We start from the raw sequence: 14,739 nt of genomic DNA on the forward strand, positions 1-14,739 counted from the left end.
CCCAGGTGTGCTTTTAAAGCAGATTAACAAGTTAGTATCTTTGGCATATAAGAAAATTATTAGAGGCAGAACACATCAGTCCTCAGAATGTAAACCATATACCACAACACCAGTTATACCCACAGACAACTAATTTATTTCTGTGCACGACATCCAGCTGTTTCCATTTTCTGAAGAAGGTATCTTTCCTGCTCAGTCATTGCAACGTTTTTAGCAACAAGTGTTATGGCCAGATACCACCAAAGATATATTCAGTGTTGGATCTGTCAGTGGTCGTGGAGACCGGGATGTGCCTGACAAGATTAAAAAGAATTAAAGACACTAGTGGGGAAGTACACAAATCGTGCACAAATTTTGTTGTGCAAGAAAAATGCAGTGCAAGGGTATCAGTGCTAGTTTTTACTCTTTCATGATGGACTCTCATGGGTCGGATTGGCACGGTCTGAGCCATGCTGAGCTGGGGGGCACCTGTCAGGTTGGTACTGGTCGATACTGGTCGGTACTGGTCAGTACTGGTCGGGTCGGGTCCTTTCGAGTCAGTATTGATCGGGTTGGTACTGGTAGGTCCTGGTCAGGTGGGCACTGGTTGGGTCGGGTCTGTATTGATCGGGTCTGGTTGGCACCCAAGGGAGCAGTGTCATCCTACAAAGGGCGCTCCCCACGCCCGTGGCAGCTGCAGGACAAGGTGCCCACTGCCATGATCCTGCCCGGGCTGACCCCCTGCCCTCCCCGCGGCTGTGGCCTGCCCCTGCCAGTCCCAGAGGTGCCTGTTCGCATCCCTGTGCTCACACTGTGCCCCTGCCAGCCCCAGGGACAGTGTCACCTCTCGTGACATGTTGAGTTACAGACCGTGGGCGTGAGGTAGAAGGTTGCACAGTACAGATGTGGACTTCTGGAAGTGAAAGAGGAAAACAGAAGGGTTGAAATTCCTGAGTGTTTCTACTGTCACAGCAGCCCAGCCACTCCTGGGAGTAACAGAAAGAAGGAAAGTTACAGTGGCGAGGCCACCATTTGTCCCAGTGCCGATTTCCTCTTCCACAGCTGCATCCAGAACATCAGTTCTGGGTACTAGCAGCTTTGAATTGCTTAAATAGAGATGAAGACACATCCTGCCCTGAAAAACATGGACAAAATAACAGAACCACGAGGTGCAGATTAGAGTGTTGCTGCTTTGAGCCTGGGAACAGGCTGAGTCCAAGAGAAAAGCAACGGTGATGCTTCTATAGGAGCACTGCTGCCTTCCCAGTGCCCATATCAGACACCAGGGTTATGGGTTGGGAACCCAGCTGAGGAAGGGATGTACTGCTTGAGTGTGAGCAAGCCCAGCAAGGGGGTGACAGTGACACGTGGATAATCCTTATGTGGCTGGTCATGCATTTTTTATCTCCTCCTTTAGGGGAGAGTGACGTGACAAGGCCTCTTGTACTTGAGCAACCTTCAAAGCAGCCTCCTGAGCTGTCGGTGCTGTCCTCATACAAAGCAGTTTATCGTCATCTCATCGCCAGGTTTGGGGTCTTTAGTGTGGCTTGGGTTTCTAATAATAAACCTGTAACAACAATCCCAATCCAGTGCAGCCCAGAAGAGACCGAGGTCAGACCTCATCGGGGTCTGCAGCTTCCTCACGAGGGGCAGCAGAGGGGCAGCTGTGACCAGGGACAGGACCTGAGGGAACAGCCGGAGCTGTGCCAGGGGAAGTTTAGGCTGGATGTTAGGAAAAGGTTCTTCTCCCAGAGGGTGGTTGGGCTCCCCAGGGAAGCCTGATACAGCGTTTGGACAACGCTCTCGGGCACATGGTGGGATTGCTGGGGGTGTCCTGTGCAGAGCCAGGAGTGGGACTCTGATGATCCCTGTCGGTCCCTTCCAGCTCAGGAGATTCTATGGAATAATTAATGTAATTAACTGTGAGAGAACCGTGAGGTACTCCGGGCAGCTCCGGTGCCCCAGGGCAGCAGGCGGGCGGGCGGAGGGCGAGGCCGCCCTGGGCGCTGCCCGCACGCCGCGGCCCTGCCGGGCCCTGCCCCGCCGGGGCGGAGCGAGGCGGAGCCGGGCGGCCCCACCGCCTCCCCCGGGCCCTCGCCCGCGCCGCCGAGCGAGGCTCTTCCGGGCAGCGGGGCCAGGGCGGCGCGGGGCCGGCGGCCGCGGTGAGTACCGGGGCCGGGGATGGGCCGCGGGCGGAGGAGCCACTGCCGATGTCACCCCCACTGCTGTACCGCCGGCTGGGCGGGGACACAGCCCCCCGTGTCGCCTCAGCCCTCTCCACAGGACACCAGCCCCGCGTGTCGCCCCATCCCCTCCACAGGGGACCAGCCCCGTCGGTCTCCTCTGTCACCCCGGCAGAGGCCCTGATCTGTTTGCCACCCCTGTCCGCTCCGCAGGGGTCCAGCCCCATGTGTCATTTTCACTCTGTGGGGGTCTCTGCTCTGTACGTCACCCCGTCCCCTCCACAGGCACCCAGCCCTGTCTGCCACCTCAGTCCCCTCCATAGGGGACCAGCCCCCCATGCCACCCCCTGGTCCCTCTGCAAGGGCCCAGCCCTATCTGTCACCTCTGCTACCTCTGCAGAGACCCTGATCTATTTGTCACCCTGTCCCCTCCACTGGGTCCGGCCCCATGTGTTATCCTATCCCTTTCGCAGGGTCCCAGCTCCATGTGTCACCCTCTCCTTGTGGGAGCAGGGCTGGGCATTGGCAGTGCCACACAGCTGGCACTGTGGGGCTGCCTCCTCCCTGCACACATCTCAGCTCCCTGCTTCCCCACCTGCTCCCAAAATCTCCCCCTGACCACTCGCTCTCCCCTGAGCATGGGCTCTGTGTCACAGGGATTGCGTGGCAGCTGCACAGATCCCAGGCCTGCAGGATCGTCCTTTCCAGGGGAGGAATACACCAAATAACTTCAAGGTCAGATACCTGATAGCCAGAGATACGGATTTTAATTATGAGTATTGATATTTTTATTTTTTTTAATTATAAACAATTTATTGTTATTATAATGGGAAAGGGGGAGTGAAGACTGGCTTTGTATCACTGCGCAATTAAAAAATCACCTGTATGGATCCTGTTAGAAAAAGATACATGAAATAGTGAAAAAGTACAGAAAAGGGCCATGAACATGCCTGGTAGAGCCAAACCTCCTGCAGTTTACCGGTGGGGGTGTTAGAAACTAAGGAGCAGAAACAAGCTTGCAGCGATCAGGACTGAAATAAGAGCTTGCACTAACCCTGTTTAGCAAAGAAGGTTTATTTTTCTGAATGTGGAGATGAGGTGGACACGTGTCATCTCTCTGTGTTTGATGGGGATGGGAAAAGAAGTGGCAGATTGAAAGCCAACACTGCTGAGTTGGCTGCAGGAGCCTCTAACATCTGGAGGTGGCTTTAGTGCAGAATGACGAAATCTCTGGTCCAGTTACATGCCAAAGATGGCTCCTGTTTTGAGGAGAGAGCCCCAGCAGCAGGCTCGATCCGTTTCACCCAGGCTGCTGCTTCTGTTGCTAGGCTACAAGTGGGATGTACATTTATAAGCAAAAGAAGAAAAAAAAAAACAAGCATCTTGTAGTGTTGCCATGATTTGCCTTCTCCAGCGTTTCATTTAGGATTGCAATAGGAAAAATCATAGTGCAGACAAAGATGTTTTTTTCCATCTGGTGATTTAAGTAGGTATTTGATGGTAGAAGCTGCTTTGGGGAATGAAAACTTGGCAAGTGTCTTTGTTAACATTTGGTGTAAGAACATTGCATCATACTTCTCCCAGTCATCAGCTGTGCTGCTTATTTCAAACTGTGGCAGCAAACTAGTGCAAATAGAGGAATACCAAATACCATTGCTTACCAACCCTGGTAAGTCTGCTATGTGCTCTTTTGCCACCACACAAAAATGCTTTTTTTCCCTAGAAGTTCTTCTTATTTGAACTAATTAACTGCCCTGACTGACATCCCTGGAGAAGGCCTCGTGTTCTTTTCTTTACCAGAGCAATTAAACTGTGGGTAGTAGCTGGGTTTGCCTTTCCGCTGTTGCTTTGCCAATGTGTTGTAGTTTTAAAGTAGAAAAAATCGCCTTTTACTAATGGGAGGGTGGTTAATCTCCTGTCTTTTCTCCTAAGCCAACACAGCAGCCATTTGGGTGGCCATTGAGGAAAACTGGGCATTGGAAAAGAAAAATCTGAGTTTGTTCAGACAAAGGAGCCCCAAAAAAGAACATTGTGTTATTTGAGGAATAAAGAGGCCTAACAAGACCTCTGAGTATTTCTCTATAAAAGCAGCATGCAAAAGAAAGGAAATGTTTCAAAAGAGCTCAACTGTGCAAAAGCAAACAACAATTTGGTGCAAGGGACGCTTTGCTAATAAACATGTTGGAGGAAGAAGAGCTGTTCTTCTCCCCATTTTATAGCAGCAAGTACTTTTCTCAACCTCAGGGGTTTCCAGCCTACATCTCATTTTGCAGAGCAGAGCACGGATAGCTGGACATCAGGCTGTTAAGGCACTGCTTTGAAAAACAGAGATTTAGGGGCCTAAGTGTGTCAAATCTATTTTTTCTCTCTCCCAATGAGTCTGCACATAAAATGTCAGCAGCATCTGACTCTAACTTTTGAACTATTCCTATAATAAAGAATCCTAAAGAGTTCTGTTAAGAAAGAGGTAATGCTGTTACCTTCTATTTTTACTGGATTTTCAGGGAAAAGCCTGACTCTCATTTTTTTAAAAAGGAATTCATAGTTGCCTCTAGGAGATTTTGCAAATGATGATCTGATCTGAGCACCTTTGCATCACCTGAACTTAGGGATTTGAGTCCTGGTAAAGGACACCACACAGGTTATACCTTTCTTTCACTATTTGTGTTGGCTCACTTGCCCTCCTGTGTGCAGGCTGGTTAGAATTCTCTTTTAAGCTGGAATACCCAGCACATTCCATGTTTTGTAACTGAGAATTGCAGGTTGTAGTTTGGGAGTTTGTGAGATGTCACAATATGCATTATCGCAATTATATCTGCACTACTTTTGGATGTAGAATTCTCTTCAGACTTCTCTCTGGGTTCACAGTTACATCACCATGAAATTTCTTTTTCTATCACCCTACTCCCAGTTTTAGCTTAGATACTGGAAAAAACTGACGAAGTTTCTTACTTATGGAGTGCATTTTTTTCAGGGCTGGGGTTAAAATACAAGGTGTCAGTGACATACAAAAATATAAATGTTTCCAAGCAGGGTAGCAAAGCTGCTTTTCATCATTTATGTGCTGCTGCGTGAGTTCAAGTTGCCCAGAATTTCCAAGACCATGTGCCCATCTGGATTTTTCAGTCACGCAATACAGTTTATAGATGGTATAAAAAAATGATCAAATGTCTGAGTTGTTCAAAATTGTGTGGTATGTTACTGTCTGAAATATATTAAATAGTAATTGCTACTCTCTTAGCTGTTGCTTTGATTGGAAAAGTGGTTTCGTGACCTTCAATGGGATGTTTAAAACATGAACTTTGAAAAGGAACTGCAGAGAGTTGAACTCCTGACAACTCCTGAATCTGCATTTTGTATAATTGGTGCAACTACTGTTGTTAACCTTTAAACAAGGTTTAAAGTTTTCTGCTGTTGCTGGTTTTGTGGCAAATCTAAACTTAGCCTTTGTACCAAAAGTGTTCATCAGACTTTGTGCTGGTTTTGTATGTAATTATTCTTAAGCCCTTATTCTTAAGCCTTTTTCCCCCCTCCAGTTAATATTACTATTAACCATTAGACCACAAACTGGCAGATGATTCTATCTGATCAGAGAGGGCAAGAAATTTGGGTATTCTTGGTACTGGGGCTTCCACCTCAGTTCATTGTCACTTTCTGATTGGAAGTACAAGATGTAAAAGCATTAATGATTTAAAATAAAGATTTCTGTATAAGAAGTTGACAGTTTCTGTTCAGATAAACTAAGACCTTAGTCATCAGTGAGTTCTAATGTGCTTTTTATTAAGTTTTTATTTTCTGATTACTAGAGCTGGGAGAGCATTGGGCGAAGGTGAGGAGGCAGCAGGGAGATCTGGAGAGAGAGCAGTAGAGAAATTTGCTGTAAAGCACTTGGGAAGTGCAGTTTTGCACAGTGGTGTCCTCTCTGGGATCTGCCACCTGTATCCCCACATCTCATTGCCTCTGGTCTGCAGAACCATGTGCTGAGAAGGTGCCAAGCTTGGCTAGTTCTTTCACTTGACAGTCACAGAATCACAGGATGGTTTGGGTTGGAAGGGACCTTAAAGATCATCTCATCCCACCTCCTGCCATGGGCAGGGACACCTTCCAGCAGACCAGGTTGCTCCAAGCCCTGTCCAACCTGGTCTTGAACACTTCCAGGGGTGGGGCAGCCACAGCTTCTCTGGGCAACCTGTGCCAAGGTCTCACCACCCTCAAAGTATAGACTTTTTTCCCCAATATCCAATCTAACTTTTACTCTGTTGATTTGAAGCCATTCCTCCTTGTCCTGTCACTCCAGGCCCTTGTAAATAGTCTCTCTCTACCTTTCTTGTAGGCTCCTTTCAGGTACTGGAAGGCCACAATTCACACATCCCTAAGCGTCTCTTCTCCAGGTTGAACAATCCCAATTCTCCCAGCCTTTCCTCGTAGGGGGAAAACACAGTCATGTGTTTATGGAAAAATTTATGAACTCACAATCAGTTACAACTCTGAAAACACGCCTTGGTACACGGGAAAAGGCGCGGTGTGAAATAGGGGTAATAAAACCTCCGTGTCAGTGCTGGGGACACACACAGTGCCAAAAACCATTCCTGGTCATGGGAATGCCGTGCCCTGCATTGTTAACTCGCTGGAGTGCAGCGGGAGCGGTTTTGCCCAGGACAGCTGATGCTCACCCAGACAATCCGGCAGCACGAGGCAGGATTTAGCTGCTGTTCTCCATGGGCAGTTTGGATGCAGCCACCCTGGTCTGGAAACTGAAAGGGTTTAGTGATGTGACTGTGCCAGAGAGCATAGTCCTTTCTTTATTGCTCATTGAATTTAGTGGTGGGGACCGTCACCAGCTGCAAGGTTTGCAGGTACCAGAGCTTCCGTTAAATACCTTTCTAATTGATCTGTTCTTTAAAACACTTACTGCGTGTTTTCCATGAAAGATGTTAATTGTTTGACCGTGTTACAACGCTGTCTTTTATCCTTTCCATTATTGCTGATCCTCCTCTGGGAACACGACCTCAAAGTGATATTTCACTATGGGTTATTACAGTAACTGATGTGTTTGTAAAATTCACGTTGTTTCCCAAATCCTCTGTTAATGCAATTGTTTGTGGAGGAGAGTTGTTTTGGTATCAGCTTGGGCAATTTTGCTGTACCTTTCCACCTTAACATTTCAGGTGCTGTTGATTCAAATGTTTGTCCTCTTTCAGGGTGGTCTCCCCTCTGTTGGTACTTACTGATAGCAGCAGGTGAGAACAATAAATTCAGGTGTTTATACATAAGCTCCTTAATTAGTTATTAGTAGTTATTGAGGTTTGCCTTCCTTAGTTGACTGTAACAAAGCAAACAGTTTTATCTCTGTTGTAGAGGAATTGTGGTTTTGCTTTCCAGTTCCTTTTCAAACTTTCTATTTATCTCAGGGTTCGGATGGATTTATTTAAATTTGATTTAACCAAAAAGTCCTTTATTTTTTCTTTACACAATTAAATTATGGATAATGAGAACTTAAATCTTGGGCATACTTAATACAGATGGAAAATTATGTCACTGAAGGTAGTGGAGTTACACCCTTAACAAAGCATTGTAGTCAAAATAATAATTAAATCTTAAGTTGTTTTATTACTGTGCCTTTGTTATTATTTGAATGGCCTATGCAAAAAGCAGCACCTCTCTGAAATTGTATCTGAAAATTAAGGTGACAGGTAGGTAAAATAGTGTTGCAGCAACTTATATTGAGGGTGTTGTACCTATTTCTTGGAGTTTTACAGTCTCACTGTTTAAATAAAAAAAAAAATTAAAAAGCCATATAGTTTATAATGATGACTGTTTGGCTGTTAGATAATATATAGATGAAACCATTTTTGTGCGCCGTCACCATTTTTACTTCATAGTTGGACATTTTGTTTTATAAGAGGATCCCTTTGAAGTACCTCAGCATTTTATTAGCTTATGTTTTTGCTTTATGGGATTTATTTCCCTTTTCAGCATTTACTAATTGGGTCTGATAGGTCATGAGTAGCATCATACAGTCTCTTTTAAACAAGAGGTGGGGCTTTTATTCTAAAAACATTTTGCTGGAAAACTTCTAAGTTTTCAAGACAGAAATTCCCTTGTCCTCTTCGGTGCTATTGTAACAGGTCTATGACTCAGAGTCCCAAGACTGGCAAACACAGCCACTCTTTTCACTTCACTGCAAGTTTTATGTGGTTCCAAATTATATTATTCCAGTATCTGAGTTCTTTTACACTCCTTTGTACGTGTGACACCAGCTCCTTCTCTGTGGGCATTGGTGGTCTGTCTGGTTCATTTTAAAGTTCTTTAGGGCAGCAATGTTCCTGCTTACCTACTAAAAGGGCAAATCAGTTATATCAGTCACATCACTGAGAAAAGAAAATGGGTTTGGGCACTTAAATAGCTTTCACCTAAAATTTTAACCACCTTTTACATGAGATCTAACCTTTTTCAGGGTAGACAGCTGTCCTGCCCACACATCATATGCAGAATTGGAGGCTATATACTGTCCTTTATCTTTATTAAGATTGGTAATAGTAAAGTCAGCATTTTCTGTTGCCACTCTTCTAAACACACACATTGAGTTCAAGCATGAACTTTTGTTATAGCACATGTATTAATGGATCTTGTCCATTTTCCTGGTAGGTTCCTTTTTGCTGCTGCAGCACTAACACTTCTTGGGTAGATTTACAAGGAGAAAGAAAGACCAAAGCATGTGCTGACATGCTCCTGCTAGTTTAGTCTGGCTAGTCTGGGTAACAGCAAGCAGAAAGGCATGGAAATAGGAATTTTACCTTGTGCTGGCAACCAGAGTGGTTGTGTATTGTCTTTGAGTTACTTTTACTTTGCTAGAGTTTGTTACAGCCACCCTGGTTACTCTTACCCCTACTGCTTAGATCTTGCTCTCTCTTCTGCCATCATACCTGCAGATAGACAAGGGCTGAGAGTTTTTCCAGTTTACAGTAAGTTAGACCTCTCTTGCACCTCAATCTCTTGATTCTGGCACGTCAAAATGTTTAAATTAGCTATGCTCTATGATCCTTGTTCATTGTTTTCCCTGCAGATTTAAGGCTAGGCCTCAAGATTTGTAAACCTTAATCCTCCTGCATCTGCAGATCTTGAACTTGAGCACAGTGGTCACCCAGGGTGATCACTGGTTAGTCTGTTGGAGGATCGTGGGAGTGCAGACCTTCCGTGCTCCCTGACCTTCTGCTGTGCCTCTTCAACATCCTAACCCAGGAGACTGAGCTGACCTCACTTTGCTTTCACACAATCACGGGATGGGTCAGGTTGGAAGGGACCACAGTGGGTCATCTGGTCCCACATCCCTGCTCAAGCAGGATCATCCCAAAGCACATGGCACAGGATTGCATCCAGACAGTTTCCTGCCAAGGTACTAAGTTCTATCAGCATCAAAGCAGACATGGAGTAGGTCAAGTGGGGAGGGGATAAAAACAGGGTGTGAAAGTGTTGTATTCTGTGTTCTGTAGATCCACCTTGAACCATCTGCAGTGAAGGAAGATATTTACTGTTTAGATTTCTTATTACTAAATTACTTGGTTTTGTGGACAAAAGTATCAGAAGGTTATAAAAACAATTCACAGACAACCCAGTAGTGTATATGCTAATCAGACTGAAAAGAAAGAACTAATCAGAGTGAAAAGAAAGAAAAGAGCTTTTATTTAAGGACTGCTTTATTCAGCATTCATTAGACAGCTTTAAACATATTATCATAAGCTATCCTAAGCAGATTTTAATCTTTTCTTAATGAAACAGATAATTTAATTATAAAAATATTTGAACTTTCCTACAAATGACATACCAATAGGGAAGCATTCATAGAACAAGCTACCAGCCCTAGTGTCTAGATTTTTATCTCTTTTTTTTTGGTGGAAAAGAGTTTTTGAATAAATGAGTGCACTTGCCTTCATAGGGCTTTGTAAAACCAGCAGTTCCCCCTTTAGACCAGAAGATGGACTGTTGTTTCACAATATGTAACTGTTCATGGGAGGGAATTTTTAATTATAAAGTAGTAAGAAAGGGAAAAGAAACCTGAGGAGCATCTCCTGGTCTGATACTCTGCATGAGAATTTTGTTCTCCGAATCTGCCCTGAGTCATCTCTCATTTCCATGATCTGTGTTCATCTGTGATGTGCCTGGTGAGAAATGTATCACATGAAAATAATCCTATTGATAAAAGGTCCTGTGCAATAATGAACTTAACAGTGAGGGAAATGTGAGTAGAAGAAGGGGACAAAGATTAGTTTCCCCTCCTGTACCACATTTACTGACCTTCTGGAATTATAGAATCACAGAATGGTTTGGCTTGGAAAGGACTTTAAAGATCATCTCAGACAACCTCATGGTGTTCTTGAGTTAAGATGAAAATATACTTCAGTAGCAGCTTATGCTATATATATTAGTTGTCCTCATAATAATGATGTTTTTCCTATTAAAATGGATAAAATGCTGTGTGATATCATCTGTATTTATATAGATCCAATTTCCTTCAGCCATTGAACAAGCATTATTTGGAGGATGTTCTTTTTTTAACTGGCTACTGAATATGTTGCAGAAATTTCTCTTAAGACAGTTAAAATTGGTATAGCTTGTGCTATGGAGGAACTGTCCTCCTTTCATTAGATGTTGAAGTAAACTTAGTCATCCTGAAGTATTTTTTAATTTTCTGGGCTTTATGCCCCATAAATGCAAAACTATGTTAGCTCAGTGTCCTTCCTTGTAGTTCTTTAACCATCTTTGAAGTATCATTAGGAGATCTGGTCATGTGTTCATAATGGGGCAGATTGTTGTATTATATAATCTCTGTGTTGTTAAAACATGGATTTAGAGAAATAACATTTATTAAAAGAACTTGGTGGTTTGTGTTCCTAAGTCTGTTTTGTTTTGCTAGGCCAGAGAAGTTAACTGGATTTTACTAAATATTTCTTCTGTTACTGCACTTCAGGCATCTCTTGAAATATTTGATTTCTTCTTCCCTTCAATACAGTATTTTCAACAAATTTTCAGGGTTTTTTTACTCTAAACATAACCACTTCTTGCAGGTTACAGATGCATTAGGAAATAAGTAGAATTCTGTTGCACATTTTTCTGTTTTCTTCACAGAGTTTTAGAAGATGTCAGCAGATATACCATTAAATATTAATATCAAGGAGCCCCGATGGGATCAGAGCACTTTTTCTGGACGAGCCAATCACTTCTTTACTGTAACAGACCCCCGGAATATTTTGTTGTCTGATGCCAAACTGGAAAATGCAAGGAAAATTGTGCATGATTACAGGTATGGCATTGACTGCTTCTACTGCTGACCCAAAAAACGTCCATGTCAATGATAAGTACGTGGTGATGTATTTAAAAGGAAATATTTAAAACACTGCTTTCATTGCACCACTCTTTTTTCTTACTTTGGAGCTTGAAACCCTTTTTTTAAAAAACAAATTTGCAAATGGATGGGGAAGAGTTGTGTCAACTGAGAACTCTTGTTAAGGGTTCTGAAATACAGAGGTGTCTAATTCTGAAAATAGTTTATATGACAGTGGAGCTTAAAACTTTCTCTTGTGTGTTGCATTGTTTGGAGCAAGTGGTGTCTTAAATACTCACCAAGTGAATTTTTAAAGTTTCACACTAATGGCTCCAGAGATTTTAGCTCTCAAATCTAGTACAGGTTTGAGTAAATACAAATTTGGTGCTGAATATATTGACTAAACCAACATAACCACTGCTGGGAGCTTTGATTCTTTTCATTTCACCAGTCCATTTAAAAGCCAAAGAAGATCTATGAGCTAAGTGTGAGGCTTGATTAACTTAGAGTGAACATCCCAAAATCCTCTGATGCCACACTTCTCACAGGAGGTTGCAGCATTTTATAACAGTTGTGCTTTTTGCTGTTGTGTTATTTTGTTTTTTAACTTGTCCCAAGACTAGGTATTGTAGCACCTGGCTTGACAGAAGATGAGTTGTGGAGAGCAAAATACATCTATGATTCAGCCTTTCACCCAGACACTGGTGAAAAGATGGTCTTGATTGGCCGAATGTCTGCTCAGGTCCCCATGAACATGACCATCACAGGTTGTATGATGACCTTTTATAGGTAAGGGATGGCAATATAACACATGAAATATTTGCCTACAAATTAGATCAGTGAAAGTCAATGTTATTGTTAAAAGTTTTATAATAACTGGTTTTGAATGTAAATTTTTGCTTCCTTTTCTCTTCTCTCTTCACATTCCCTCACACTGATTAACGGTTCCCTCTAGAAGTAGTTGTGAAATAAGCCCTTAGCATCCTTCACCATCCCACTTTTCCTCAAACTGGGAAATGTTCCAAAATCCCATCTGTGTAGGAGAGTTGTGAGGAGGACAAAGAGGAGGAGATACCTGGGAATGTCTAACCTTGTTGGTCTGGCATGCAGGATGTTCTGTCTGCCACGTGAGTACTCAGTATGCTTCGGTCCATCGGTCATCGAGTTCCTCCAGCTCCCCTTTGATCCCTACATTTCCTCAGAGGTTCTGGAATCCAGTGAAGTCCACAGCAGGAGCCAATGTGATCCTTTAGCAGCTTCTATGTTAAATATTTTTTGGCACAATGCTTGGTCAGCAGGAACTGCTCAGAGAAAATAGCAGTGGTGTTTTGAATGCTGAGATTGTACAAACTCGACACACACCCCAAACAGGGGCCCAGCTCTTTTGAACACGTGTGTGTTGTAAAAAACAGTCAATAATATAAATAAAACAGTGCAGCTGCCTATTCCCAGGCACTGCCTCCTGTTAACTGTTTATTCTCTTACACATATTCTGTTATTCTTATAACACATAGAGCAGCTCTGTATCTTTTCTTTGCATTATTGCTCAGATTCACAACTAGGTGATTTATTAGCCTGGAAGGCATTGGTTCCTTTGGGCCAAATCCTCAGCACTGCAAACAGGACTGTTTAGAAGTCCTTGGATGATGCAGTGTATCCTCTCTGTCACTGTACATCACATCCTCTGGTTACTACTGGCCACTGGAAGAAGCAAAATCCCTGTTATACCTGTGAGGGCTCTTCTATGTGCAGTAAGACAGTGTGAGTCACACCTAAACCTTAGAGCAGGCCTAACATCCTCTATACACCAGTAGCAAGGAAAATGGAAAAGATGACTTAGGAAAAGAGTTGCACATGCACAGGAAGAAAGGAGGACGAACAGCAGCAGTGATGGAGAAAATTCAGCTGGTTTATCACTGTTACTTTGGCATCTCAGATACTGGAAACCAGAGGGAATAATGATACATTCCCAAATCTCCTGAATCTTTCAATTTTTTTGCAATTTAAAGAAATAACATACCTTCCCAATCAGAATGTCATGACAGACACACATCTTCTGCTCTAGCATCTCTTCCTTGCTTCACCCTGTTACAGAATAATTGATACAACTGTTGCTGCTTCTTTAGCCCTCAGTTTCCATATCAGCCCTCTGATGAAAATCACATTCCTGTTGCAGCTGCTGCCTGTGTTATTAAATAATTTCATTAAATATAAGCTTTAGAGTCCTATGAAACGTGATTTTAATGATCAAGAAATAGTTTTCAGTAGCAACTGTTACATTTAGTGGCCTGGTTCCCCTAAATGAAATTTTGGTGGAGCAGAATCTTCAGTGATGTCTCCACTGTGGACAGAGATTGTGGTCTGAGTGCACAAACACATAATTTTCCCATGGTATACTCTCCTTGTAAAATGATTATATCTGCAGTTTAACAGGGACCACATCAGCCTGTTAAATGGATACTCTGCAACTGGTACAGCACGTATTTTTTTCACTGCCTCCTACCTGTGCTCACTAATTGGCACCTTTTTGTCATGCTGTATTGAACCAGACTAATTTGTGTTATGTATCTCTACTTAAACATGCAGATATTTTAATGAAAATAATTTTTCATTTTGGATTTGCCTCTTTTAATCTGATTGTACATGAGACTGAATGTTTGTCGCAGAGGTTTATTAAAACAATGGCATTATGTTAGCTTTTTGAAGACTGAAGGGATAAACCCTGGCTCCTAAAATCCACCTCTCAGTCACTTATGGAGCTTCCAAAGAGAACTAGCAGACTGTAGAGGAATAATAACCCTGGAAAAGCATTCTGGAAATTAGAGCATTTCCTGTTTCTCTGGGTGTTTTTTATAGAGAGGTTTGCTATAATGCTTTTATTATTACAACAAACCTTTGTCCCAAGTGAACCTTGCTAGTCAATTACAATGGTTTTAAATTCTTCTCCTAGAAGAGTTCTTGATAATAAGACAGTATCTCATTTACTTATTGATTCATGTAAATAAACAAGAACCTCTGCATGGTTACTGCTTGCAGTGGCTTTTCTTGATTTGCCATCATTTTTCTGTGCTATTGATTCAACTGCGGTTTTAATAATAATAATTACAATTGTTTCTCTTTTCAAGAACGACACCAGCAGTGCTTTTCTGGCAGTGGATCAACCAGTCCTTCAATGCTGTAGTAAATTACACCAACAGGAGCGGGGATGCCCCAATCACTGTCAGGTCAGACACTGAACCATAATTCTGAACATAA

General features: G+C 43.0%; 1 protein-coding gene across 10 annotated transcripts in view; it reads left to right on the plus strand.

Annotated features, from left to right (window-relative positions):
• Positions 1-14,739, plus strand: part of SFXN1 (sideroflexin 1) — a 42,231-nt gene that overhangs the window by 16,771 nt on the left and 10,721 nt on the right. The window contains exons 1-6 of one of the 10 annotated variants that reach the window (XM_051793600.1): positions 475-485; positions 1,397-1,505; positions 2,819-2,897; positions 11,289-11,463; positions 12,103-12,273; positions 14,610-14,708. In XM_051793600.1, coding sequence (XP_051649560.1) covers positions 11,300-11,463; positions 12,103-12,273; positions 14,610-14,708 — 434 coding nt within the window. In that variant the 5' untranslated portion in view covers positions 475-485; positions 1,397-1,505; positions 2,819-2,897; positions 11,289-11,299. The other 9 variants (XM_051793598.1, XM_051793601.1, XM_051793607.1 and 6 more) reach the window with 9 other exon arrangements.

Source organism: Manacus candei, unplaced genomic scaffold (genome assembly GCF_025592945.1).
Source record: "Manacus candei isolate 608988 ecotype Guabito, Panama unplaced genomic scaffold, ASM2559294v1 h1tg000037l, whole genome shotgun sequence".
Classification (NCBI taxonomy): Eukaryota; Metazoa; Chordata; class Aves; order Passeriformes; family Pipridae; genus Manacus; species Manacus candei.